The sequence below is a fragment of the Carassius auratus genome, chromosome 48, assembly GCF_003368295.1.
Source record: "Carassius auratus strain Wakin chromosome 48, ASM336829v1, whole genome shotgun sequence".
In the NCBI taxonomy this organism is placed as follows: Eukaryota; Metazoa; Chordata; class Actinopteri; order Cypriniformes; family Cyprinidae; genus Carassius; species Carassius auratus.
In genome coordinates, this window is record NC_039290.1 from 8,113,637 (window position 1) to 8,139,642 (window position 26,006).

Sequence of the window (26,006 nt, forward strand, 5' to 3'; positions counted from 1 at the left end):
CAGGCCACATGATGCATAAACAGATGTTGAGAAAAAATCAGGTCACGAATGAAATCCTTTTAAAAATGTATCTGTTATTACAAAATATCAATGAACTGTATTTCACAATCTGAGAAATATTAGCTGGATTATACAGGTTTCACAATACGCCCAGCCTGCCTTAGTTTCCTTTACTGTTTAACCCTTGTGATGTGCTGAAGCTCCTTATTTGGTGTTCCCAATCAAAATCAAAATCTCTCATATGCTATATTACCACCAAATCTTGGATCCTTTTGTCAGCTTATTTTCTTTCAGTTAGCACAGGTTTTGTTTTTATTTTTTTAAACTAATTGATTGTACTATAGGCCTCAAAGATCTGAGCTGACGCACCTCAGTTTTTGAGTTAAATTGACAAAAAATAAGTTTCAAAAAGAAAAACAAAACCTGTGCTATACCTAAAAGAGAGCAAGTTGACTAAATAAATAATACAAATGATAATATGAGAAATTTATAAACATTTTTTTAGGCATGTTATTTTCGACCCAGAACATAACAACAAGGTGGGAAAGACATCCTAAAAAAAGTACTAAAATTATCCAAATTTTCCTGGAATTTTGTTATACATTGTGTGATTATAGTTAATAAGTTAACATTTATTTTCAGGAAAAAATTAAATCCTATATGGGTCTAAATGAAGGAAACATAAGATTTACATATATATAAAAAACTTATAAAAATGCTTTAGAGATTTAAAAGTATTTGCAAGCCCTATTTTGAAAACGTTAAGTCACAATCAACGTTTCCTTATACCTTTGCCTCGTGCAAGAGCTCGCATTGTCTTGACCTGTTAGTGGGTGGAGTGGATGAGTAATACACACAGGTAAAGGTGTGCGTCAGTGCGTTCTCATCTAGTCTACTATGCACTAACCTTCGGACCCCTCAACATATTTTGCAACACATCTGTTATGGATTTAACACGAAATACTAATCCAGACAGGATCATGTTGAAGAAAACGCAAGGATCGGCCAACGTGGACGCGTCGCGCATTCTTGTGAAGGGGCCCGAGTATTTGAGGAGACAGATGGAGCGAGAAAGCGAGGCGATTAAAGGACGTGTCAGTGCGGTGGAGAGACTGGCAGCCACTAAACCTCAATATGTAAAAAGCCAACAAGTTGTCAGCATCGGGTCTGCCTCCGTGAGCAGCCGAGGGTCCTCAAACGGGCACGGTTCCGTTAATAACGCCGCTCATGTTGAGGTTGAGGATATACAGTCGCCTGAAGAAGATAATAATGTGGTGAGACGGAGCAGCTCGAAGAAACGAGACTCGATTTTATTATACAGACAGAAGTGTGAACTCTTGAGAGGATCGCCTGGCGGGAGTAGGAGATTAATGAAAAAGTCGTTATTCGCTATTAAAGACAAGACAAACGCGTTTTCTGAGGCGCGTGGTGGTGCATGCGCCACACGCAGGGACTGCGGGAAAGAGGCCACTCGGGTAAATGTACCGTTCTCACACGGTCACAAGGACGAGACTAGTGATGTACCGAGAGGACCTCCTCACAGGATAGTCGCAGAAATCCAGGAGCAGGATCGCAAGAGCCGGAGGGGGGTGGCGCGCTCCAGGTCTGACATCAGTTCGCGCTACTCGAAAAACTTCGCGGACTTCGACGCGTTCTTCAAATTCTGCGGCCTCGAGGGTGACGTCATCGAGTCCCTGGGCAGAGAGAAGTTCTCCGCGCGCTCGGACGACCTCAGCTCCCAAACCCGGAGTATCAGCGTCTCGACGTCAGACGGCGGAATCTCGAGGAGCAGCGACGGCCTGCAGGAAGGGGAATTGCAGGAGACCGTGCGTCAAGGGTCGTCAGTTGTCGAGCGCAACGCTCGGATCATCAAGTGGCTCTACAGTTGCAGAAATGCCGCGGAGTCGGGAAAGACGCTTCGAGATCTGGATTAACTATGGTCATGTTAAAAGTGCTGTTACAGATATGTACTGAAAAAAATCAGTAGGCTACTATTGACACAGTCACCATCTAACTAGGTTATTCACCTGGATACGTATTCCACTATTATCTACCTAAATATCGTGTTACTTGATTTGACAATGTATTAAAAGTCAGATTTTAAAAAAATAGCATTTAGTTGCTTTCATTTTTGTTGTTGTTGTGTTATGGGAAAGCTGCCTTTGCGCTTGAATTTATGAATACAGTATAGTTTAGAGAGACAAATGATGTTCGAGCCAAACAGATCATCATGGAATGCAGAAGGTAGCACCTGGTCCGATGGAAAGATATGGCTTCAAACAAACACTTCTGTCCATTGTTGCACAACAGCAGAAGCTGTGAACAAAGTGCAAGTATTCACACCCAGTCTGGGTGTATTTAATTTGTGTCACTACTGTCACATAAGTGCAAAGGTGTCTGTTTATTCAGACTGACTGCTGACTGTCTAGCCATATCTTCTCTGACTCATTGTTCTTTGCAAATATGAAATGGTATTTTAAGTAACTTGATAAATTGTGTGCATTGTTGAATCAAACAACTAGGCATTCTATGCCAAAATACTATTTAAATGTGATTTATGTATCAGTCAAAATCATCTTACCTTTCTAACTCTTTTACTGTTACCTAAGAGTGTATGCAGTTTACAATTTGTGATAGATAGATCAAGATAGATCAAGACGCAGACAATGGCCCAAATATATATGACCATATATGCATATTTACAATAATAAAAAAAGAACTCAGATGTTACTTAACTAAACTTAGTGCTTATTTTCATCAAGTTGCACATGACTGAAGATTTAGCAACATATATGCCATATATTTGTAATTTTTTCATTGAATGCAGTGTTTTCACATGCGCACAAAAACTTGCCCCTCTGGCCTCTCAAATGCAGACTGTGGCAGGTTAGATCTCGCAGAGGGAGTGCTCGTGGCCTTTACACTACTTTAAGTAAATTTTTGGAAATGCAAGCTTTTTTAGCCTCCAGCTGTGGACGCATGTCAAAATATTTCTAATTTTTACGGTCTTATGAGTTTTTGGCATTTGTTTCTTATGATAATTATGAAGTAAGAAACAATTTAATGCTGATGTCCATTCTTTACAGATAGTATAAAATACAGATAGTTTCAGGTGTCAAGAAGACTTACTTGCACATTATTGGCAATAAACACACATCTAAGTTACCATAAATGCTTGTATTTATGTTCACAGCATGCATGTAACTTTTAGCATGTTTTTTGTGTAAGCCCATGATTTATCCTCAAGCCATCCTATGTGTATATGACTTTCTTCTTTCAGAAGAATCCAATCACAGTTATAGAGTCAGTCGAAAAAGTCCAAAAAAGTGCATTCATACATAATAAAAAGTGCCTCACAAGGCTCTGAGGGTGAATAAAGGCCTCCTGTAGTGAATTGATGCATTTAAAAAAAAAATAAACATATGTTTAATAAGTTTTTAATGTAACTCTGGTTGGATTAATCTGAAAGAAGAAAGTCATATACACCTAGGATGGCTTGAGGCAGAGCAAATTATGGGCTAATTTTCATTTTTGGGATAGTTCACCCTAAAATGAAAGGTTATCATTTACTCACTCTCCACACTTAAAAGAGTTAATTTGATTTAACCTTATTTAACCAGGCAAATTAATTAAGAACAAGTTCTTATTTTCAATAACAGCCTGGCAGGAGAATTAATATCTCATGAGTAACACATGTTACAATGCATAAAACACATAAAATAAAAATAAAATCCAGTTAAAACGTTTACAGGTCGAGGTCAGAGCACATTTTTTTTTTTTTAAATGTACATACTGGAATACGTGCCTCTAATATCAATAACTTTTGTAGCACATTCCAATCATTTGGGGCTGCAAATTCAAAACCAGAACCATACGTAGTTTTCTTTCTAGGGATAGCCAAGGAAATATAATTAGATGATCTAGTTGTATAAGTATTAAACACACAAAAAAATATTTTTTAAAGAATGTTGGTAACCAAACATTTGACAGTAACCACTGACTTCCATTAGAATTAAGAATGAACATCTTTACATTTTCTAGCTGCTTTTCAGCAGGCTGAGGGGCTTAAGCCTATTTATTCCTTGTATCAAAAACCAAGCAATGAAATGTTTACTTTGTGATGCCGCATGATCCAATATGCTTGGTTAATTTATTTATCTTTAGTTTATTATCTTAATTTCCCTTTCCCATCACAAAATCAAAACATGTCAACATGTGCATCTTGCGTGTCACGTGTAAGAAATTGCAGCGACTGGGAGCTTGGCATAAACTCGTCAGTGATCGACAGGACCGAGAGCCAATCAGCTGTGGAATCCCGGGTAGCAACAAAATAAATACAAACTCAAAGGCCAATCACAAACGACGGGAGGCGTGCCATACACTCAGCTTTTCTGACTGTTTACTTCCGTCAATATTCAAAGAAAAGCAGAAAATCATCAACATAACAAAGGACTAGCTGTAAGTAAAATTAAATATTCGTCCGTTACCAATACAAACACGCTTTTGCAAGTAAAACAACAAACGAGGTAGAGATTTGAGCTGTCTGTAGTGTTTTGTCGGGCGTTTAAAAAAAAAGATAAGCCTCTTGGCAGGCTTTACATTTGAGAAAATGAATTGGCAGTAAGTTAGTCGTTCAACAATCATCTACAGTTTACAAATGAACATCAAAATGCGTAATTTTTGTTTTTACAAAGGTAATGGTTTACATAAAGAAAGTGAAATAAGTCTTTTAAAGCCTTGATTTGAATGACTGTTATTATATGTCTTGTCTGATCAGATCATGATGATATTGTTTGATCATGTGATATGTGTCAAGCCTTTGCTCTGTTATAATGGTTTGAGATAATAATCTCTTGTATTCAGGTTTCTGTCTGGAGCAGGTGGAAGAACATGCCGTTCTTGGGCCAAGATTGGAGATCACCAGGCTGGAGCTGGATCAAAACTGAGGACGGCTGGAAACGCTTTGAATATTTGAGCCACAAGCTGGGAGACAATATCAATGAACTTACCTTGGAAGAGTAAGAGATGCTTTGAATTATGTCAGTTTAATGTAGTGATCGTTCAAGGGTGATAACCTAACCTTCAACCTTTCAGTCACCACCTCCGATCTTTAACCACAAAGCTACACCCCCTCAGAAAAGCACTGAGGAACCGACTAAACTGGAAGTGTGTTTGTGGCGTGTGGGAAGTCAGGTATCCGTGTTTAGAACTGGTGTTTGTTATTTTAACCGTCTGTGGTCATTGTCTGGAATAGCATAGAACAGACAGCCGTGAACTGTTTTTTGAATATATTCAGACAGCGGTAAACTGACTGAGATAAAAACACCTTACTCTGACCATGCTTTCATGGGAAAAACAGACCTGAGGTCGGTCAGACAGACTATAAGGAAATATGAACATTTGAATCCATCTGGCTGTGTGAGGACACAAGTAGTTGTTTGGATAGTTTTAGTGTACACCTGCATCACATGTTAAATTTCACTAGACGATAGACCGCACACTCACCTGTTTGAGCTTACATGTCTTCAGATCTTCAGAACTCATTTAGAAATACCTTGATTAATAATTAATAAGAACTTGCATTGGTTTGTTGATCTGCACTATGTTTTATTGCATTATGTGTCAAGTTATGTGTAGTAGTAAGTGCTCCTAGCAGATAACAGTCTAAATTGCATGCTTGCTATCTGTTTATCACAATCATATACTTTTTGTAGGTCACTCTGAATAGGATTGTTAAATGGAAATGTATTGTCTAAAGTATATTTTGGTATAGTCATAGTTAGCTTTAACTTATTAACTCTCTAGATTGGACATTGACAAGGAGAACATCTACATGGGAGATGTCTGTGAAGTAGCTGCCAAGAAGAGAAAAAAGGATTTCTTCAACAACAACACTAAGTCACAGTGTAAATAAACTATGATATTTTATTACATCACACTTGATAATCACAACAATGATGTCAAATTGAACTGTAAATTATAGTTTTTTCGGAAAATGGGCAGTTATGTTTTTTAGTGGTCATTATATAAATAAAAATATAAGACCACAGAATGCTGCAGTTGGGCATTCAGAATTAATTTTTCATTGGAGCTTTGTATTTATTAATAATTTAATATGTTGTTGTTGTTTTTTACATCATGATAAATTACAAGTCTAGATAGATTTAATTATGTAGTGCTTTATATAAAACAGATTGTTTCTTTGTTAATTTTTTTGGAACAATCATATTGTTTTTTTTTTTACTGTGCAAAAATCTATGACCACAGAATGCTACAGTTGACCGATCAAAATCAAGTTTTCTAGAGAGCTCTGTAATCTTCATCTTAAACCAATCACAGATAAATTCACATATAAGCCTAAGCAGTTGAACATTATTTTACTTATCCTCAAATTGTTCCAAACTTCTATGCATTTCTTTCTTCTGTGGAACACAAAAGAACATATTCTGAAGGAAAACTGGTAACCCAACAGTTTCAGATCCCTTTGTTTTCTATTAGAATTTTTATCCATAAAATGGAAGTCAATGGGAACGGAACCTTTTTTCAAAATATCTTCTGATATGTTCCACAGAAGAGAGAATGATATACAAGTTTGGAACATCATGTGGGTGAGTAAATAGTGACAGAATTGATGTAATGCATATAATATAGTAGTATATAGATTAAATGTACTTGAATCTTTTTCTCAGTTTTTTTCCAGGAGCGGTTGATCTATGTTCAGAAGGAGAGTACGCGAGAGGTGAGAGAAATTATGTCATAGCAACCACATGTACAAGACTCGAGGAGTAGCAAACAAACAACTGAAGTCATAGAATAATTTGATGTCATTGTTTAGATTTCACAGTTCTCCCATCGGAAGACTTTTCTAACTTTTGTCAAATGGGAACCGTGTGTTTGTTGTTGCAGAGGCATGGGTACTGTACGCTTGGTGAGGCCTTCAATCGACTGGACTTTTCCAGCGCCATTCAGGATGTGCGGCGATTCAACTATGTGGTCAAAGTAAGATGCTCTGTTCTCTGCTGGACAGTCACTAGAATACCTCTCTCCGTTTGATTTACTTACTCTGCTTCTGTATCGTCTCTCACTTTATCCACTCTTGTTTACTTCTCCTAGCTTCTGCAGTTGATTGCCAAGTCCCAGCTGACGTCTTTGAGTGGAGCTGCTCAGAAAAACTATTTCAATGTCTTGGAGAAGATTGTGAAAAAAGGTGAGCTGTTCATTCAGAATTATTCACAGACTTTATCCAGTTACATAATAAATGCAGAAGACAATTGTCCCAATATAAGTTTTTTTAATCGCACAGTTCTGGATGACCATCATAACCCACGTCTGATCAAGGCGTTGCTGGATGATCTAAGCTCCACGCTCTGCATCCTCATCCGAGAAGTTGGGAAGTGTGTGCTGATTGGTAACATCAACATTTGGGTCTGCCGTTTAGAAACCATCTTAAACTGGCAGCAGCAGCTCAACAATTTGCAAATTCCAAAGGTAGTCTTTTTCACAGTCTCATGGGTTAAGCATAAGCACAAAGCAGTTTGTCATTGGGTTTATTGAAAGAGTTATCTAACCCCCTTTAAAGCACCCAAAAAAAATGCACAAGTCAGTCAAAATCTATTTGTGACTAGTGGGATGATTAATAAATAAAATGATTATATTAATATTTTATATCGTATAATTTTTAACTTTTACATTATAGATCTGGGCCACATGGCCAAAAAACAAAAACAAAAAGAAAAAACACAATATCTCAGTATTTTTTGGCTGATTTGCGATATATGGCATATATCTCTGTATTTTATAATTTTTTTCATTTGGATTAAAACAATATATAAGTTATTTTATTTATTTATTTACTTACCAATTTTGATAAATCATTAAACTAATTAATAATTAAACATTATTAAATAATAAATAATTAATTAATACAAATGATAATAAATAATTAATATAAAATAAATATATTTAAAAATATGTATTTTAATATTAAAACCATATTACTAAATATAAAAATGCTAATAAATAATAATCAATGGTCTCCATAGACTTCCATATGTAACAGAGATGCTTTGCTTATCGAACAAATTAATAAGCCTTTAGGACTAAAGTCAGCTGTTCTTGTATCTTGTATTTTGGTTGTTCCAAGCTTTATCATGGCAGTGGGTGGATGTTTCTGTACAATAGTCCAAAAGAAGTCCAATAAAGTGCATCCATCCATAATAAAAAGCGCTTCTTGTGCATGACCATCATCTTGTATTTCTTGTGAGTGTAGCAGCCAATAATCTTCTCTTTATATTTATATAATGCTAAATATGTCTTGTTGCAGCAAGTTTCAAATGGCATGACACTGAGCGACCTTCCTTTGCACATGCAAAACAACATCCTGTTCAAGTTTAGTGATGCCTGTGACATCATCAATCTGGGACAAACCACACCAACACTGCAAATGCTCAGTGAGGACCGGCAACTGTGGAAAAAATTGTGTCTGTTTCATTTCGCCGAGAAACAGGTGAGGAATAAGAATTTATTAAGTCAGTCATAAAGGCCATTACATCACACACAAATTCACACATACTCACATACACATACAGATTCAAAGTCAAAGGTCAAAGATTGAATGAGGTTTTATTTGAGATTCTTTAATGTGAGTCTTTTTGGAAATTCAAAATTGCTGAAAGTTGGGTCAGTGACTTAATTTGGCCACAAGAGAGCAGTCATGCACACAAGCTTGTGAGACAGGCCTCTGTTCCTCACAGAGCTCTTTGTGTTCAGTTCTGCAGGCACTTGAGTCTGTCAGAGAAGGGCCATGTGGACTGGAAGCTGATGTTTTTTACACTTCAGAAATACTACCCTGTGAAAGAACAGTACGGAGACACTCTGCAGTTCTGCAGGCACTGTAGCATCCTCTTCTGGAATGTAAGAAATCCTTTCTTAAATGTCTGGTCTGTAATTAGACAGTATAACATCCCTTCGGATTTTGTCACTATTTAGATCTAAGTGCTTTTCTCAAACGTTTCTAATGTTGAAGCCCAGTACAGTATGTGCCAAACTTGATTGCTCCTAAACAAACAACCCTAACATGCCGTTTTTTTGTTTGTGTGTGTGTGTGTGTGGAAAGATCTTCTATAATGGCAGTTTGTGGTTAGGAACTCCTTATAGACACAATTATCGATAGACAAGCATCAGTTTGTTCCATTGATCTTAATAGGCGACCAGTATTAGCATATGCTCCTTCATTAAAATGTTTGGGGTCAGTAAGATTTGTTCAATGTTTCTCACTAAAGCAACATTAATTTTACTAAAAAAGAAAGAAAAGAAAGTAAAAAAGATATTGAGCAGTGTTCGAAATAATTGGAAAAATTGTGAACATTTCTAAATAATTGTTGTAATATATTTTCAAATGTAATGTTTCAGCATTATTATTGTTTTTTTTCAGTGTCACATGATCCTTCAGAAATCATTCTGATTTGCTGTTTAAGAAACATTTCATATACATGTTGAAAACAGTGGCCCTTTCTTAGTAGTTTTATTTAAACTGATACATTTTTCAGGATTCTTTGAATGGATAGAAAGTTAAAAAAACATTTATTTTAAACGGTAATGTTTTGTAACATTATAAATGTCTTTACTGTCATTTTTGTTGGAAAAAAGTATACATTTATTAAAGAAAGTATTTTTACTGACCCCACATTTTTTAACAGTAGTGTTTTTAAAGGAATAGTTCACATTTACATTCCCCGAACATTCAAGATAAGGGGGCAAAAATGCCCCTGTATAATGTTTATGAATTTTATATTTTTATCATCTGATATCGTTAATATCACACGAACAGCGCCGTAATTTCCCCAAATATCGGAACGATTGCAAATGTGATACTGATTTGATGAACAGTTCAATTAACAAGAAGTTAATTTTAAGTGACTTAAAATTAACGAAAATAGTTCCAAACAAAGCCACAGTAGAAATGTTTTTCCTCTCTGAGAAACACACAACAGTGTCTCTTACTGAATCAGTCAGCGGTTTGAATAAATCAGTTGAATGAATGACTCAATGACTTTTTTATGCAGTGATTTGTTGCAACCTACTGCCGATTCTAGGTTTATATTTAAAGTATATTTTCCCTTTTCTCTTCAAAAATCATTTCAAATATCAGTATTAACAAAAATCAGTATTAAAGCTCTCAGTATTAAATCATCAGTATTAAACATCACAACATCAATTTTAGATTATAATAATTTTTTATTAGATTCTGTGCCACCTCTGCATTACAAACACAAATTTTGTTGATGCTGATTTAATTTGATTGGTAACAGCCCTATAATGTCTTGCTATTTTAATTTATTGATTACATTTAAGAATTTGAAATTGTTATTAGTTTAGGAAAAGAATTGGCCTGATAAAGGTAAAAATGCTTGTGAAAGGTACAAATCAACCTAAACTTATTGGAAAAGTTACATTTCAGCAAACTAATCACTGCAAAGAATATGAAGAATATCGAAAGCTTTGGGGGTCAGCAGTCAACAGAAGTCCTAAACCTGCCAAAGTACCAAAACAATAACGCACTCAGCAAAATATTGTCTAATTATTGTTATAAACTGATTTCTGGAAAATATATATATATTTTAATGAATAAATACCTAGCTTCAGGTTATATCTATTCAATTTGCCCTCTGTAATATCTTCCTCTACCCTTTGACCTTTAGCTTTTTTATTCTCTCCCTGTTCTCCTCCTGGTCCCTTAACTCCTAAAGGACAGACACCTGGCTTTAATCTTTAAGGTACATGTTCAGTTTTTTTAATGAGTGTGCACTTGTTTTGAAAGTAGTGTCTGTAAATAAAATTAGTTTTGCTTCATCTGTCATTTTTTTTCTTTTTCTCCTAACCTCCGTCAACTTATTCTTTTTCTGCCCATCATTTTGTCTTGCACTTCCATTTGAATCAGTAGGATTGATCTGTAATGTTTGTATTAATTTCAATGTTTGTCTTATTTTTCCTCATTTGGTTTATGTTGTCAGTATGTTTTATATCACCGTTATACACTATTGCATCTCTCGACTGATCACATGAACATGCATATAGTGACCATTATATTTGCTTATACCTAGGGATTTAAATACACCCCTAACCCTGAGTATTACACTTGGTGTGTAACTTGCAGTGCTGGGTAGTAACTTAATATTTTTAATGTAGTTTAGGTTATACATTATATATAATTGTGCATTTAAGTACTAAAATAATATTAATTAACAACAAGTACTTGCTGTAGGGTTAGGATTAGTGTCTGGTGTAGGATTATTGCATGTACTTATGCATCATTTTATTTTTTGAATGATTACATATTATTCACACAACGGCAGTAAATTATTCATAATTTATTGATTCTCTGATGTAGGTTAATGATCACATGACATGTAGGTAAACAAAAAATATATATAAATTTTTTTTTTTTAAATATTTAATTTCCTGTTTTAGTATTTTATTATATATATATATATATATATATATATATATATATATATATATATATATATATATATATAATATTTTTATGATAGAAAATATTATAGAAGGCCATTTTTGCCACTGAATAAAAATAATACTTTTAATATGTAATTGCGATTCCGAGTTTCTCAGAATTCTGATGTAATAACTTGCAATTCGACTTTATTTTTTATAACAAATTGCAATTACCTTGTTTTCTTTCATGTTTAGTGGCGGAAACGGGCTTCCATAGAATATATTTTTGAAAATGAGTATGATACAAAATAATCATCTAAATTATGTGATAAATGGTTTAAGTCAAAAGTAAAAGTAATCAAAAAGAAGTCAAAATGCATTACCTATAATGTGTATTCTAATAGATTTGGTTAAATAATAATTTACCAACTACAAATCAGTAACAGTCTACAGTTGTTAATTAACCGACTCAGCTCTGGTACTGTAATTCATCTTACATTGTTTGTGCTTCAGACATTAATAATTCCACAACTAATACGGCTAGTAGAGGAGAGTTGTGTTAGAACTTTTTTGTGCCATCAGACTTAAAATTTTTGCCAGGTGGATGATAAAAAGGGCAGCAAAATCCCATACACTTTTAAAAATATGTTATGTATTGGCCACGATGGTTCCATGAAGGCCTTTTATTATCCATTGAATCTTTCTTGTGCACTAAAGTCTTTATAGTGAAAAAAATTTCTTTAGATTATTAAAAATGTTTTTCACTGGGAAGGGACCCTAGCAACCAACCTATGTAGTTGCAGCTTTTGCATGGACAAAAACACACACATTTGAATCAGAAAATGCTTCAATCTGATTTTGAATGCTTTCTCTTTCCATCGCAGGACTCGGGACATCCTTGCACAGCAAATGATCCAGACAGCTGCCTCACCCCTGTCTCTCCCCAGCACTTTATAGACCTCTTCAAGTTCTGAAATCCAGAATGTTGTTGGACCTCTCGTCTTGCGATCTCCTTTGGATCACCTGCAAACAAACACCTCGAACACTCATAGAACATTTTCAACTTTTCAACTCAGTGCTCCAAACCATGTCCTTTCCTCTCCTCTTTTAGGTTTCCCAGACAGTTGTGCTGTGATTAATATGTCAAATGTCCAACAGTGTAACCAATGACTGAATTTTCTGCTGCCTCACCCAAACTTTAAGGGCTTATGGAAAGATGTCATAATATTAATGTTCCTTACATATTTGTCCACTTTTTTTTTTCCTCGTTGTGTTCTTAGACAATTCATCTGTTCTTTAAGCACAGAAAGATGGGAGATGAACAGCAAGAAAAGGCGGGATATGTGAAGTTAAGAGTGTTTGTTAAAGGGAAAAAAGAAAAACTTGATTTTGGGAAAGACAAACTGAAGTGAAAAGAGATCCTAAGCAGAGATTATATTGTCTTTTCATGTATGTATTTTCATTTCTATACCAATGAAATGCACGTCAGAAGTAGTCCTAGGTAATGTTTACGTGAGCTCTCGTGTTGTTTTGTCATGCTGTGTGTATATATTTGATGCGTCAACACTAAAGTGTACATTTACTGCACAAGACAACTTTTTACGATACACTTTTGTCAAATCTGTCGTGAGGGCAGATGGAATATCCAATGTAAGCCTTGCTATTTATGAACAAATGTATTTTATATCCTTTTTCTGAACTTTGTAATATTCCGTTACTATTCCAGTAATTTAAATGTCATTGAAATGGCTGTGTATGATGTGTTTGGTACTATCAAGCATTTGCAAGAAACAAAGTTACCTAAAATAATTAAAAGTCTTGTTGTATTGGTATGGTCTCAAACTTGTGGTGAACACAATCGGTGAGATGGATCCTCTGCAGTGAATGGGTGCCGTCAGAATGAGAGTCTAAACAGCTGATAAAACATCACAATAATCCATGCAACTCCAATCAAGCAGTTATTTTCTTGTCAAAAGAAGTTGCATGTTTGTAAGAAACAAATCCATCAAGATGTTTTAACCTTAAACCATTACTTATCTATCTGTAATACTGCTTTCTTCAGTATAAAATAATCTCGTATGAATCAGGAGAGCAACATACACAGATCATGCAACATTTACAAGCGAAAACATTTAAAGAGCAGTTCTAAATAAAATGTGGATTTCATCTGAAGCTAAAAGGTTTAAAGTTAAATAGCCTAAATGATGGATTTGTTTTATTATAAACACATTTTTCATAAACATAAAAAAATGGGAGGGAGGGGGTGCTTGTTTATAAAGTAAATTTTATTCAGATTCACCAATTTATCTGAACCCCTGGAACTACAGCATCTTATTGTTTGTATTTAAATCATAATACAAAAAAAAAACATTCAGTAGTAAAATCAAAGTCCCTAAATATAAAGAGCAAAATCTGAAACTAACAATTTGTAATCATCGTTCAAAGTTCAAACACATATTTGTACTATACTAGTTATATAAAGCTACTATGAACAACTAAGAGCAGCAAACCCACTTACGTTCAGAATCTGCTTACAAATAATCTCTTGAAATCTGCAACAAGACACTCAGTCATGTTCTTCTAGCAAACCAAAGATCTTAGAGGCGCTTCAATGGGATCGGCCAAAGGTTTATACACAATACATTTTACATCAGTCTTATAAATGATGATTGTCATTTTTATCATGTTGAGGGTGTTAGAAGAGAACTATCATGTGATCACTACAAAATGAATTTTAAGTCGAGGCACTGCAAGAAAAACACTTCATGATAAAACAGCACAGCTCTTGAGGTCTTTGGAAGGCTTCAACTAATAATGTTTGTAACAATCGTTACTATTAAGCATTATTAATGAGACCTGGATGCTCATTCCTTTCCTGAAAAACCAACCAGTTTAGAACTTCGTTTCAACCCTAGAAGACTGTGTTTTTCCCCCCCAAATGAGTCCAATGATTATAATTAGCAGTTTGATTAAAGCTCAAAATCTCCAGCGACAGGACCAAGCACATACAACTGAAAACTGTTCCCTGTTAAAGTCTAAAGCCGCAGTAAACTCTTCTTTGTTACTGAAAAGTGGCACTGAATATATTGCTAGCATGATCAATATAGCGAGTAGTTTGGGATTATAGCAAGGAAATGACTGCATAGAGTAATTAGAGGACATTACGATTGTGAATCAGCAGGCAGTAGCGACTGTAAATCTACGAATGAAGGTGTTTCTACATCATTTCACATTCATTCTTGATTTACACAGCGGAATAAATTAACCACAGCTGAATCGAAGATTCGAGCATTACACACAAAGCGTCGATCTCTCGTCACGAGTGATTATCGCGACTGAGAATCTCACTGAGATTAATCGGCGCTGATAAAATGTAGATTTAAAGAGACAGAGTTTACATACAAATTAGATATTCCGTCATCATTTATTCACCCTTATGTCATCTAAAACCTGTTTGATTTTATTCTGCGAAAAAGAGAAGTTTACCTAAATGACTGAATGAATTCTGAATTCTCAGGCCGTTTCTCAGGTAACTTTATTGTGTAAAAAAACCAAAAAACTCATAATACAGTCATTTGGACTATATTTACTCTAATTTTATTGTCATTTTATCAGCTATTAAGTCTTGGTCTGGGTAGCACCATTTTTTTTGGACAGGGATGAAACAAGGGTTGTAGGGGATAGAAGTACAGTGCACTCGGTTTAAAACATTACTGAGTCTTTCTGAAAAGCTTTCAGAAGATAAAAAACGAAATAAAGCAGTTTTGAAAGTTGTATACAGTACGTACCACTGTCCACAGCCTCATTATCATTATTCAATATGGCGTCTGACTGAGGTTTATGCTTCTAGCATGACTAAGTCTATGGTTCTTGAGACATTCGGCTAATCTACATCTTTTGTGCTCCACAGAATAAACAGATAAAAACAAACGGGTTTGAAATGAGGGGGAATAAACAATGACAAGATTTCCATTTTTGGTTGAACTCTCTCTTTGAGTGTTTAAATGTCATTTAACCTTTAAAAGTAATTTACAAAACGCCATGGTGATGTCAGACACCAACTAGGAGTACATCCAGTGATTTCAAACGAGGAGGCTTCATTCAAAAATTGGAAGCGCATTTTATATCAAATGGGAAAGTTGACAGGCACTGGAAGCAGGCACTCTTGGTCTGAGGGTCCTACTCTTCACATCTTCATATCAGTGGGCTGTCCAATCAGAGCTAGTTTTCAAGGGGGTGTGGCCAACCGTTTAGACATTGAAATGGAAATTATTTTAGCCCCTCCCAGTTATTCTCTGATAGGCTGGCTGGACTTCGGCGACGAACTGCGGCTAATTTATCTCGCGCCCGAGCCGCCCACTGGGCAGGGCCACCGGTCTGTGATTCAGTCAGACTAGCGTAACGAGACGAGTCCTCCTCTGAACCCAAGCCAACCCAGGACGGCAAGCCCAGAGAGTGCGGCAGAGACAGTGACAGCGGGGAAGACAGCGGGGACGAGTCACTCTTCTTCTCCGGCTCATTTATTCCCTCCTCCACCCCGTCGTTCAGCTGAGGCGGCTCCCAGCCCTCAATCTTGTCAATCTTCCTCGTAGGTGTGATTTGCTTCATCGTCATGGTGATGCTGTCCCACAGACAGTGCGCTTTGTCTTTTTCCGAGTGGGCTTTACTCTTGTCGTCCTCCCAGTTTTTCTTAGCAGACCTGGGAGAGAATGAAGCAGCAGGATTTATTGTAAGGTGAAAATGTTCTACCCTCAAAAATGATTAAAACCACTGGTACTGCTTGCATAGCTGAAAAAAAAAAATTTATATATATATATTATACACACACACACACTCAATCTTAATATTTGCTTATATGAAAGTGTAAAGGGATCAACAGTGAATATATTATGCTGTATGTACAGTATGATGTTTGGTTATGTGTCATAATGGCACAAGCAGCCACATACTGTCCAGTGCTTCAGCAGAAAGGACAGAGGCCGGGCCACAGGGTGCGGTTTCCATTTCAGACACTTAAGCCGCGTTTCCACCGCAGGAACTTTACCCAGGAACTAGGGACTTTGGCCTGGTACTTGGTGTGTTTCCACCGCAGGAACCAGGAACTAAATAAAGTTCCGGGTAAAAAAATGCCCCTCAGAAAGTCCCTGCTGGCGAGGTGGTACTTTTTCAGAGTTCCGGAACTTTCGGGGGCGGGACTTTGGCGCTAAACATTCTGATTGGTTGAGTTCACGCAGCATTGGTTGAGTTCAACCACCATTTATTCAGATCAACATTTTCAAAATATTACTCTTATTGTGTCATGAAATGTAATTTTAAAAGTATTTCAGGCGAGAATGTAGTTGTTTAAAACTCAAATCTGTGGTTTATTTATAAAGACAGTGCCTATTTAAAAATGTGTTTCGCCGATCTCAGAGACGGTAAGCTCCACTCGATCAGCGGGAGCTCAGTCCTCATGTATCCGCAGAGAGCAGCCTCATCTCGGATAGATCTTCTGATATGTGCCGCTGGCTCTGATGTCTCTTCAGTGGTTAAACATAAAATATAATTCAGCTGCGGGGTAAATCTAACAGGTTTTCTTTGGTCTGTATTCAATTTATCTATATGTTAAAATGAAAATAAATTTTTTTTATAATATAATATTATAAATATAATATTTCGTTTCATTGTAATGGCTGCATATACACATATCCCTGAACTAAGTACATTTCCGCAGCTGTTATTATGCTTAAATGAAAACCAAAGGAGGCAGTGGTATTTTATATCCTATTTCGTTTTATTGTAAATATACAGAGAGGAAAATTACAGGATTCGCGTCGTCGCTGACATCACACTCCCCAGCCGAATGCACAAAGTCAGAACTAACTACCGATGATGCACGTCCAAAATCAGCGTACCTTTTTTTTTTTTTTAATCAGCGTACTTTGTATTGAGAAACGCGCAGACCTACGTCACCAGTCTATTTGCCTAATCTACCCGGTACTTTACACCGTGGTGGAAACGCAGAAAGCAACAGGCCTGGGGGGAAAAAAGTTCCTGGGAAAAAAAGTTCCTGGTACAAATGTTCCGGGTAATTTCGGTGGAAACGCGGCATTACTTAATGGTTCAGTTTAACGTAAGACTATATTTATGTCCAAAAACATATATGTTAGATTTTCCATTGCTATGTAAAGATATATTTATCTCTATTTTTACTGCATACAGTAGCCGTATCTTCATTTCTAGGCACTCAAATGTGCCGTTTGTACGTCTCTGCTGGTAAAATACTTTTTCCTAATCCAACTTTAATATGCAGAGTCACCTCTAAACAAGCCACTAGTTCATTTCCCCCACAGACTGACTGTAAACACCGTGGCTCTGTGCTGGTTTTACAACATGGCTTTGTTGGTTTCAGAAGCCCAACATGTCAATTTCTGGCTCAACTAATGGTGTGAGTTTGAGGCAGACCAAAAGATTTGAACAATGTGGTTTTGAATTTTCCCACCAAGCTCATCCAATGCAGAGACGCCTGTAAAGAAGCACATAAATCATTGTATTCTATTTTAAACATCTTTTGTGTCTGTGTGTATGTACAAACATCCGATAATCATCTCAAAAACATTTGATTGATGTACATTCTATTTCTTAAACATCAAAAAATAGAATGTTCAAGCTCCTGAAATGACTAGAAGAAAAAAAAAATAATGTCTACATTTTCATTTGGAAGCTGTAATGAAATGAAACCTCACAAATAAGAATAAGAATAGAAAAAATGCATCAATAAATGGTTATGCAATATAAAAAACCAATTTAGGTTACCCATCCCTGTTAACTATGTACAATCATCTAAATTTATTGCAATCATCTCAAAAATACATATGGGAATTTTGGGACTTGCGAAACATACTTAATTTAGCTTTAGCTTACCCTCTTCTGTGAGAGACGGTGACTCCTGTCAGCAAGAAGTGTTCATCGTCCTGAGACGGAAACAACTTCTTGTCTCCTTTTTCTCGCTTTGATTTTACCTTCTTTGACTTCGAATCCTACAAAAGGTCAAAAACAGAGTCACAAACCATGCAGAAATTGCTCGTTTATTCATACAATAGGACTCTGGGCAGAGTAAAGCGACTGTTGGTGTGTTATGTGTCAGAAAGGCTCAGCTTTGGTTTCTCAGCGAGACAGAAATACAGATGGTAAGAGATGATTGCAGGTTTAAGCCTGGCACAGAGACAGCTAATCACAAAGACACACTTCATCTTGGATGCAGGAGAAGAAAGCGGTGTCTGACGGACAGAAGGCCAGACATCTGAGCAGACGTGTGTGTGTGTGTGTGTTTTGGGTCATTCTGCAATCTGACGCATTCCTTCAGACTCCCTCCTGCCTGCTTCCAGTATGACCCTCAGGATTTGAAATACCGACCCGGCTTTGCAGCTTATTATATAGAAAAGTACCTTTGACACAATTTCTCGCTCACTTTCGCAAGTTGTTCAGTTTTTTCTGAATGGCCTTGTACAGAATGTTCTTCCCTCGACTGAAAAAAGTATCATATTTCCTTCCAAAATTTAGAATTTAAATTTTTATTATTATTATTATTTTGTAAGCACATCATAGTAGTTTTGTTGCACTGGATGATTTTAATTACAGCAATGAGAATAATTTTTGAATTATGGTAATGAGAATTTCTGGGGATTTTCTGTTAAGCACCTAAAAAACAAGTGAAACATGTTTACGTGGAAAATCATACATTTCAAACAACTAAATCATTCTAGCATCCAAAGGAGAAGCTTTTAGCAATTGACTAAAAATTATAACTTCCTTAAATGTTTTTTTTAATGTTTGATTTGTTTATGCTTATATAGAGAATTACTTTATATGCAAATAATCTTAACGGTTCTAAAATAGGCTTCATACTGAAATATAGGAATATTGCATTTACAAGTTAAATTGCATTCATTTCTGTATCCTCCAGATATTTAGTAGCTGTTGCTACATGTCTGGAGGAATTAAAATGTACCAAACACTAAAAAAGGTAACAGAACGAGATTAATTTTATTCGCCACTCCCTGTTTTATTTCAAACCAAAGACCTCTGTGTTCTATCACTCCGCTGTGCTAAAACATGCCATCTGATTATGCACATAACCACTTGTTATGTCGGGACCAGCTGTTATTATGAGCATTAGGAGTCTTCGGGCACATTATTCATTCCATCAGATAAACAGATGTTACTATTGGACTCGTCTTTGACCTCAAAGAAAGCACTACGCTTCAGCACCTGCCATCACTGGAGGAAACAGCAGAACTCTCTGGAAGTCTCTGTTAGCATCTATAAAGAAGTCAAATCAAGGAAAACTGATTTCTCTGGATCCTTTGAGATTAAAAGAGTTCATTGTGCCGTATATATATATTTCTACTGGTCAGAAACAGTTCAGATACTTGTTTAATCATTTAAAATATGACATGACATCAGTAGGAAAGCACAGCACTGAATGTTTGCTACTTTTGCTATTGTCCAGATTGTTCTGAAAGAATGTCACATCCTCTCTACATGTTTATCAGATTATCCACAACACACTCACACACACACACTTTCTCCCCTCCACTGTATTCCCTCCATTCATCGCGTTCATTCACACACAACTGACAAAAATAAAAAGTGTTTCATATCAGGCTTTTCTCGTCACATCCTAACAATGCTGCTATGGTATTGTTTCGGACACTGTCAACACATTACAAAACATTATGCATGTGTGTGTTGGTGTGTTTACCTTTGTTGAGGGGCTCAGAACTTCCTCTGTTCCCTCGGAGTCTTTATCCTAAAGGGCAAATGCCAAGGAGAACAAAACAATGAGAACACGCGCACACACTTAAACACACGCTAATGTCTGCGAACACAACAGACACAGAAAAATGTGAGGGATATTTTTAGCATGCTATATAAACAAGGTCTTGCACATTTAAGGAGAGACCTGAAAATGATCGTTTTCTGTCAAGACAAAGAGTCAGAACATGACTGTGGTTAAGGAGTAAAACACTCCTCTTATAGATATCCCACTAGGTTCAAGTGTAATCCAATCTATTAGTGTTAATGTTATAATTAATTCTGTCTATTTTGGGGGATCAATCATAACTGCTCTGGCATTCAACTTCCTGTTAAGTGTCTGACCTCTTCCCCTTCCTTCCTGCCCCACCTATTGCTGCCTCTTGGAAAGTTCTTACTTCACTTTTTCATTGCCCTAAAAAGGCAGGAGACTTTTAGCCCTAGCGCAACAAACTGAAGAGCAAAGGATGCACATTAGGTGTGTAACTGATGCTTTATCTGCCTCAGAGAATTATGGGAAACAGAGCTGTCACACAAAACTTTCGCCCTCAAGAACTGATACATATATCTGCCATCTTTGCTCTTCGGACCTGTTTGAGCCAAACACCTAAAAGTATCATGTGACTAAGCAACACAACTGTTCTGGCAATTGATAATAATAATAATAATAATGATAATAATAATAATAATAATAATAATAATTAGACTAAATGTTTTGTGAGCACCAAATAAGCATATATAAGGATGATATCTGAAGGATCATTTCACACTGGTGTAATGATGCTAAAAATTTATTCCAATATATATTAAGACATAAAACGGTCATTTAAAATTGAAATAATATTCTTCTTTATTTTGCACAAATAAATGCATCCTGGGTGACTTATTTAAAAAAACATGATTTGATTTCACACAACACTTGTTTTATTTTATATATATATATATATATATATATATATATATATATATATATATATATATATATATATATATATATATATATATATATATATATATATATACACACACACACACACACACACACACACACACACACACACACACAAAATGTAATATCTTTACCCTTGACTATGGCCAACACTTCCACCAACACAATAAGACAACGTTTCAGGCAAATCCAGGGCAAACACTATTATTCTGACATGACTCAAAGGCAGAATTTGATTCATATGAAGAGAGAGAGAAAGATCAACCTCTGTTCTGCAATGTCCATGTCATTCCTCCCTCTGCCTCCACCTTTTCTACTCCCTCTCACTCCTTGTATCACTGCCACACACCTCCACCCCGTCTTACCGAAGCGCTTGGCCTGATTACAGTGAAGTGCTCATTTCTACATGAAAGATTGAAGCTAAGATGCAAAGAGGAATGTTTCGGATATTTTAAGTCCTTTACCCTCTGGACTCTGCTATTTCTTATGATTGTGGCATATTGGGGACAGCTCAGACCTGACTTCACTGAAAAAAGAGAAAAAAAAAAGCGTATGATTGAAGAACACAGGGTCATAGGAGTCAATTTATTCTGCCTTCAATTTATTTATGAAGGACCTAACCACAGTATCAACAAAACCGTACCTCTGAATACTGATGTTTACCTACTGGCAACCTGACATGGTTTAAAATAAAACCAATGCTCATAAAATAGCTCGATATAAACTGCTGGAACAGAGAGGACATTCATCTCCATGAAAACTTGTTTATCAGAGGAAAATCTAAACTTTCTATAAAATTTGAGGTCCTGACGGGACCTGAATAGAACTGGAGCTAACTGTAAGCGAAGGTTCGCTTGGCCTCATCCGTCGGGCTTCCTGCTCTACATACCAAGTTCTGGGTGAACAAACTGTCTAGCAGCTGAAGGAAGCGGATCTCACTGAAATATCCCTTTGTAGACTGAACAACACAATACCATTCCTTTCCTTCTCCAACATACAGTCCACAAGCCTAGTAGTATCACTACTGTAATGAGCCATGAGCTTCACTAACATAATTCGCCCATTGGCCTCTGACCACCATGGCCTCCTAACAATGCCCATATCTGCTGATTGGCTTCATCACTCAGTCTCCTCTTCACCAGTAAGCTGGTGTGTGGTGGGCGTTCTGCCGTCACATCTTCCAGGTGGATGCTGCACACTGGAGGTGAATGAGGAGATACCCCCTCAAAATGTAAAGCGCTTTGAGTGCCTAGAAAAGCATTATATTAATGCAATGAATTATTATTATTTATTTTTATTATTAAAATGACCATGGTGTACTACCATGGTTTTGGGCGGGGTACAATGGAAATAATATCTATTTTTTTATTTACCACAATAATAGTGTTTTTTTTTTTGTATTGTGAGAGTACTATGGTATTCTTTATGCCTTGCACGACAGTACCACAGTCCAGTATCAAATGCTAATACTATTTTACTTTTATATACATTAGGATTCTGAAATTCAGGATTTAACATGGTATTTACTTGACGGTATTTGAACCATACCATGGTATTACCATGGTCTTAGTCTCAGCCTCAGATGTCACGACCACATGCATTTAATGCATACGGCTCACAAAATGGGAAACACTTTGGGAGTTTCGAAGTTGTCATCGCAACACGCTCTTTTTCGTGCCGGTCTCTTTAAATACAAAAAGGCGGGCCTTGGCCATTCATAGCGGCCAAGGTTTCCAGACCTTCTGCCTTCAGTCTGAAGGTCCCGCTACGCAAACTACCATGGTCTTAAAAATGTTTTCTGTACTTTTTTGTAATTGTATAAATAGCAATTCAGTAGTAGCTGCAAAGTAGCAACCCAACTTTGGGTTGAGTATATATATATCAAAGTACATGATATATGACAACATGGTACAGTGATGGTATCAAATGGTAATACCATGGTACTCTGGCACATCAATTAATTTAACAAGCAGCATGTAACAGCTTTGATTGCTGAATATACTATTTATAAATCAGGATTTGAGATCAAAACCCAGCAGACAGTTTGGTCTAGCAGCTAGACTAGTTGTCATAATGTCTTTCATAATCAGACGAGGATATCAGAGATTTTGACTAGACTCTTTCCCATCTCTGAGACCAAAAATCTGTTTGTGGAACAGATTCTCTTGGGAAGAACATAACCGTGGTTTAGTCAAGGCCGTCTAATATCACACTAGCCACAGAATGCAGTGGGAAGCTTGAACTTTTTTAGTGCAAGCTTATGAAATATATATATATAAAAAAGTGTGAGGGGGAGAGAAAGCAAGCTTATCTGCAACCGTCTCCTGCTGTTACACTGTAGGACCTTATCTGACTCCTGCAGTCTAACAGCTGACAGAACATTAGATCTGAAAAGAAGGAAGGCAGCAAATGCCATGAATCTGTATTTAAACTCAGCCACAGCAGAGTAACATTTAATTAAGATACATTTGATCATAACCACACACACACACACAAACGACATGATCATTCATATCTCAGCACTGGCTCAGAAAAACATGCAGGGAATCATGAACAAAACTTAAATGTGAGAATCTTCTCATATTCTTGTAGACTCTTATTCTGCTGGAATATTACATTATATTCATTTTGTTCTGCTGTAGTATATAACATATTATCATGGCCCTATTCCCACATTCCATACTCATATTGGTCAACAGATACAGGTTTATTATTAAAGCCCGATGACATAAGCAAAAACAAAGGAACATTCAGTTATTATGTAAATTCCAAATAAATCATTTCCATGAGCCCAAATTCTAAGAAATACAAGCCAGCTGATTTACAAAACCAAAATATGGCCTTTTTATCCAGTCACAGAAATTTGATTAATGCAAATTATATTTAAATAACAGAAAAAAGCATGTAAACAGTTATTTTCACTCTCTTAGTACTTTTAATATTATATTCCACTCTCATTCTTTCATAATAATAAAAACTGTCTGAATCCTTTATTTGCATATTCGGAATATTCAGAATGTTCCCTTGATCACGTTCCATATGCTTCATACTGAAATACCCTCCTGAAATTTAAAATGTCAAACGAGAGCGATTTCAAAAGTAAGGTGACACATTAATAAGCGGGTTAAATTATAGAAGATGATATTTATCATTTCGCTGCTGTTTGTATAATCTTACTTCACGACTCGCTCGGGGGAGCATCCGCTTTGTAAACAATACAGTCACTGTACAGACAGAAATGTGACCCAGCCAAACTCGATCACATCTGATCTCTCAGGTTTGAAGGCCACGGGCAACATCACACCTCACCTGACTCGCGTGCTCGTGATGCCACGACGCCTCGTCCTCCTCCGACGCTTCATCCACCAGAACTTTGTTCTTGCTCTTCTTGAACATGATTATGCGCGCTCGGGGTTCAGCTGTATCTCAGAAGCACGGGATTGTCCCAGTCCATGGGACGCGAGTGAAGACTCTTGATGAGGAGATCGCGAGGAGGCAGCGGTTAAATCAGAACAATAACTCGTCTGTGATCACGATACCCCACACGCACACTTTCCTCCGGCACACTATCTTTCTTTGATGAACGTCGGAGCACACGGTTGGCTGGAGCACCTGGACCGCCGCTCCTCCCATCGTGGATCAGATTGCCGCTGAACAGCTAGTTGTCCTGGCAACATGGGCGTGGCGTTCGCCCCTCGTGCCCTCCCACACCGACAGGAGGTCTTATCACGTCATCAGACGAGGTTCAGTCAGGGTAGACGTTTTTAATTAATTAACCCCTTGACCTCCTTGGCTTAGTTGTAATTTGTAATTTGTTCTCCTACTGTATGTCCTATTTTTGAATATAATAATAAAAAAAATACGTTTTTAATTAAATTCTAAGCAGACCGAAAAATTGAACACTTGTTCAAATTAACACACCTTTCAAAATGTAGGCATAGGACTAAATGCAAAATTTCAAAACAAATGGCAAAAAGTACACTTTTAAAGTAAAGAAATAAAGAAATAAAGAAATATTGAAAAAGTAGGCTACATCTGCAGTTACATTGCAAACCTGTGTGAACCTGAAGAGAACTTATTTCATCCATGCACTAAAAAATCACATTGGATTTAATTTATTCCCAATATATATATATATATATATATATATATATATATATATATATATATATATATATATATATATATATATATATATATATATATATATATATATATATATATATTATGTGAATTTATTTTGGAATAAAACTTTTAAATTCATAAAATTTAAAATTAATATTCGAGAAATGGCAAATGCTTTTATAGGGCACATTAATTTATCTTATGTTTTTAGGGATTATAATTATGTAAGTGTGAAGAATACATTATTTTGTGAAGAGCTAAGCAACATGCCCACTTGACTTTCAGTATAAAGGTCATTGGCTGGATACATAATGTATTTGTTCATGTGATGTGAATGTTCCCATGCTTTAACTGTAAAGAATATACTCTTTGTTAACTGTTTAAAGAATTGTAACACATGCAGAGCATGTCTAAAGTTTTCATTAAGGGGATTATGAACTTATGAGGGTTATGAAGCTGTTTAAGAAGTTGACTGTTTCACCACTGTGGGTTCCGGAAGACTTCAAGAATAGCTTGGAAACAGCAGCTTACACTATAATATTACAATTCAAACACAACAAACAAGACAGAAAAGCTGACCTTACCTGAGAAGACACACACACACACACGTACACACACACACAATCTACAGATCAGAAGGGTCATCAGATATCATCTTTATACAGGCATGTTTACAGTAAAT

At 36.3% G+C, this 26,006-nt stretch overlaps 3 protein-coding genes across 7 annotated transcripts; 2 read left to right on the top strand and 1 right to left on the bottom strand.

The window, feature by feature from the left end:
* The first annotated feature begins 818 nt into the window (after positions 1 to 818).
* On the top strand, positions 819 to 3,174 carry LOC113065731 (protein FAM110C-like). Its single transcript, XM_026237215.1, has one exon. The coding sequence runs from the start codon at positions 945 to 947 to the stop codon at positions 1,932 to 1,934; it is 990 nt and encodes a 329-aa protein (XP_026093000.1). The 5' UTR covers positions 819 to 944; the 3' UTR covers positions 1,935 to 3,174.
* A 1,186-nt stretch (positions 3,175 to 4,360) lies between these two features.
* Positions 4,361 to 13,284, top strand: LOC113065732 (F-box only protein 25-like). 5 transcript variants are annotated; one of them, XM_026237217.1, is made up of 12 exons: positions 4,361 to 4,458; positions 4,864 to 5,018; positions 5,095 to 5,193; positions 5,806 to 5,906; positions 6,690 to 6,739; positions 6,907 to 6,999; positions 7,114 to 7,207; positions 7,304 to 7,488; positions 8,324 to 8,506; positions 8,770 to 8,913; positions 10,749 to 10,775; positions 12,339 to 13,284. In XM_026237217.1, exons 2-12 carry the CDS (start codon positions 4,891 to 4,893, stop codon positions 12,426 to 12,428), a joined length of 1,194 nt encoding a protein of 397 aa, XP_026093002.1. In that variant the 5' UTR covers positions 4,361 to 4,458; positions 4,864 to 4,890; the 3' UTR covers positions 12,429 to 13,284. The 5 variants fall into 5 exon arrangements, with proteins under 5 accessions (XP_026093002.1, XP_026093004.1, XP_026093003.1 ...); XM_026237219.1 differs by having other exon boundaries at positions 10,701 to 10,775; positions 12,339 to 12,457; XM_026237218.1 differs by lacking the exon at positions 10,749 to 10,775.
* A 437-nt stretch (positions 13,285 to 13,721) lies between these two features.
* Positions 13,722 to 24,751, bottom strand: LOC113065733 (testis development-related protein-like). Its single transcript, XM_026237223.1, has 4 exons — positions 24,509 to 24,751; positions 20,198 to 20,245; positions 18,358 to 18,473; positions 13,722 to 16,153 (listed from the first exon to the last, which is right to left on the bottom strand). Exons 1-4 carry the CDS (start codon positions 24,593 to 24,595, stop codon positions 15,724 to 15,726), a joined length of 681 nt encoding a protein of 226 aa, XP_026093008.1. The 5' UTR covers positions 24,596 to 24,751; the 3' UTR covers positions 13,722 to 15,723.
* Between the last annotated feature and the right edge of the window lie 1,255 nt (positions 24,752 to 26,006).

Bases quoted from the DNA above. Each gene is read 5' to 3' on its own strand.
- LOC113065731 (XM_026237215.1), top strand. From the start codon at position 945: ATGGATTTAACACGAAATACTAATCCAGACAGGATCATGTTGAAGAAA.
- LOC113065732 (XM_026237217.1), top strand. From the start codon at position 4,891: ATGCCGTTCTTGGGCCAAGATTGGAGATCACCAGGCTGGAGCTGGATC. The intron at 5,194-5,805 runs GTATCCGTGTTT...TTAACTCTCTAG, and splicing joins TGTGGCGTGTGGGAAGTCAG to ATTGGACATTGACAAGGAGA. The intron at 7,208-7,303 runs GTGAGCTGTTCA...TTAATCGCACAG, and splicing joins GGAGAAGATTGTGAAAAAAG to TTCTGGATGACCATCATAAC.
- LOC113065733 (XM_026237223.1), bottom strand. From the start codon at position 24,595: ATGTTCAAGAAGAGCAAGAACAAAGTTCTGGTGGATGAAGCGTCGGAG. The intron at 20,246-24,508 runs GTGAGGTGTGAT...TTTGCCCTTTAG, and splicing joins ATCACGAGCACGCGAGTCAG to GATAAAGACTCCGAGGGAAC. The intron at 16,154-18,357 runs GTAAGCTAAAGC...ATTCTCTCCCAG, and splicing joins ACCGTCTCTCACAGAAGAGG to GTCTGCTAAGAAAAACTGGG.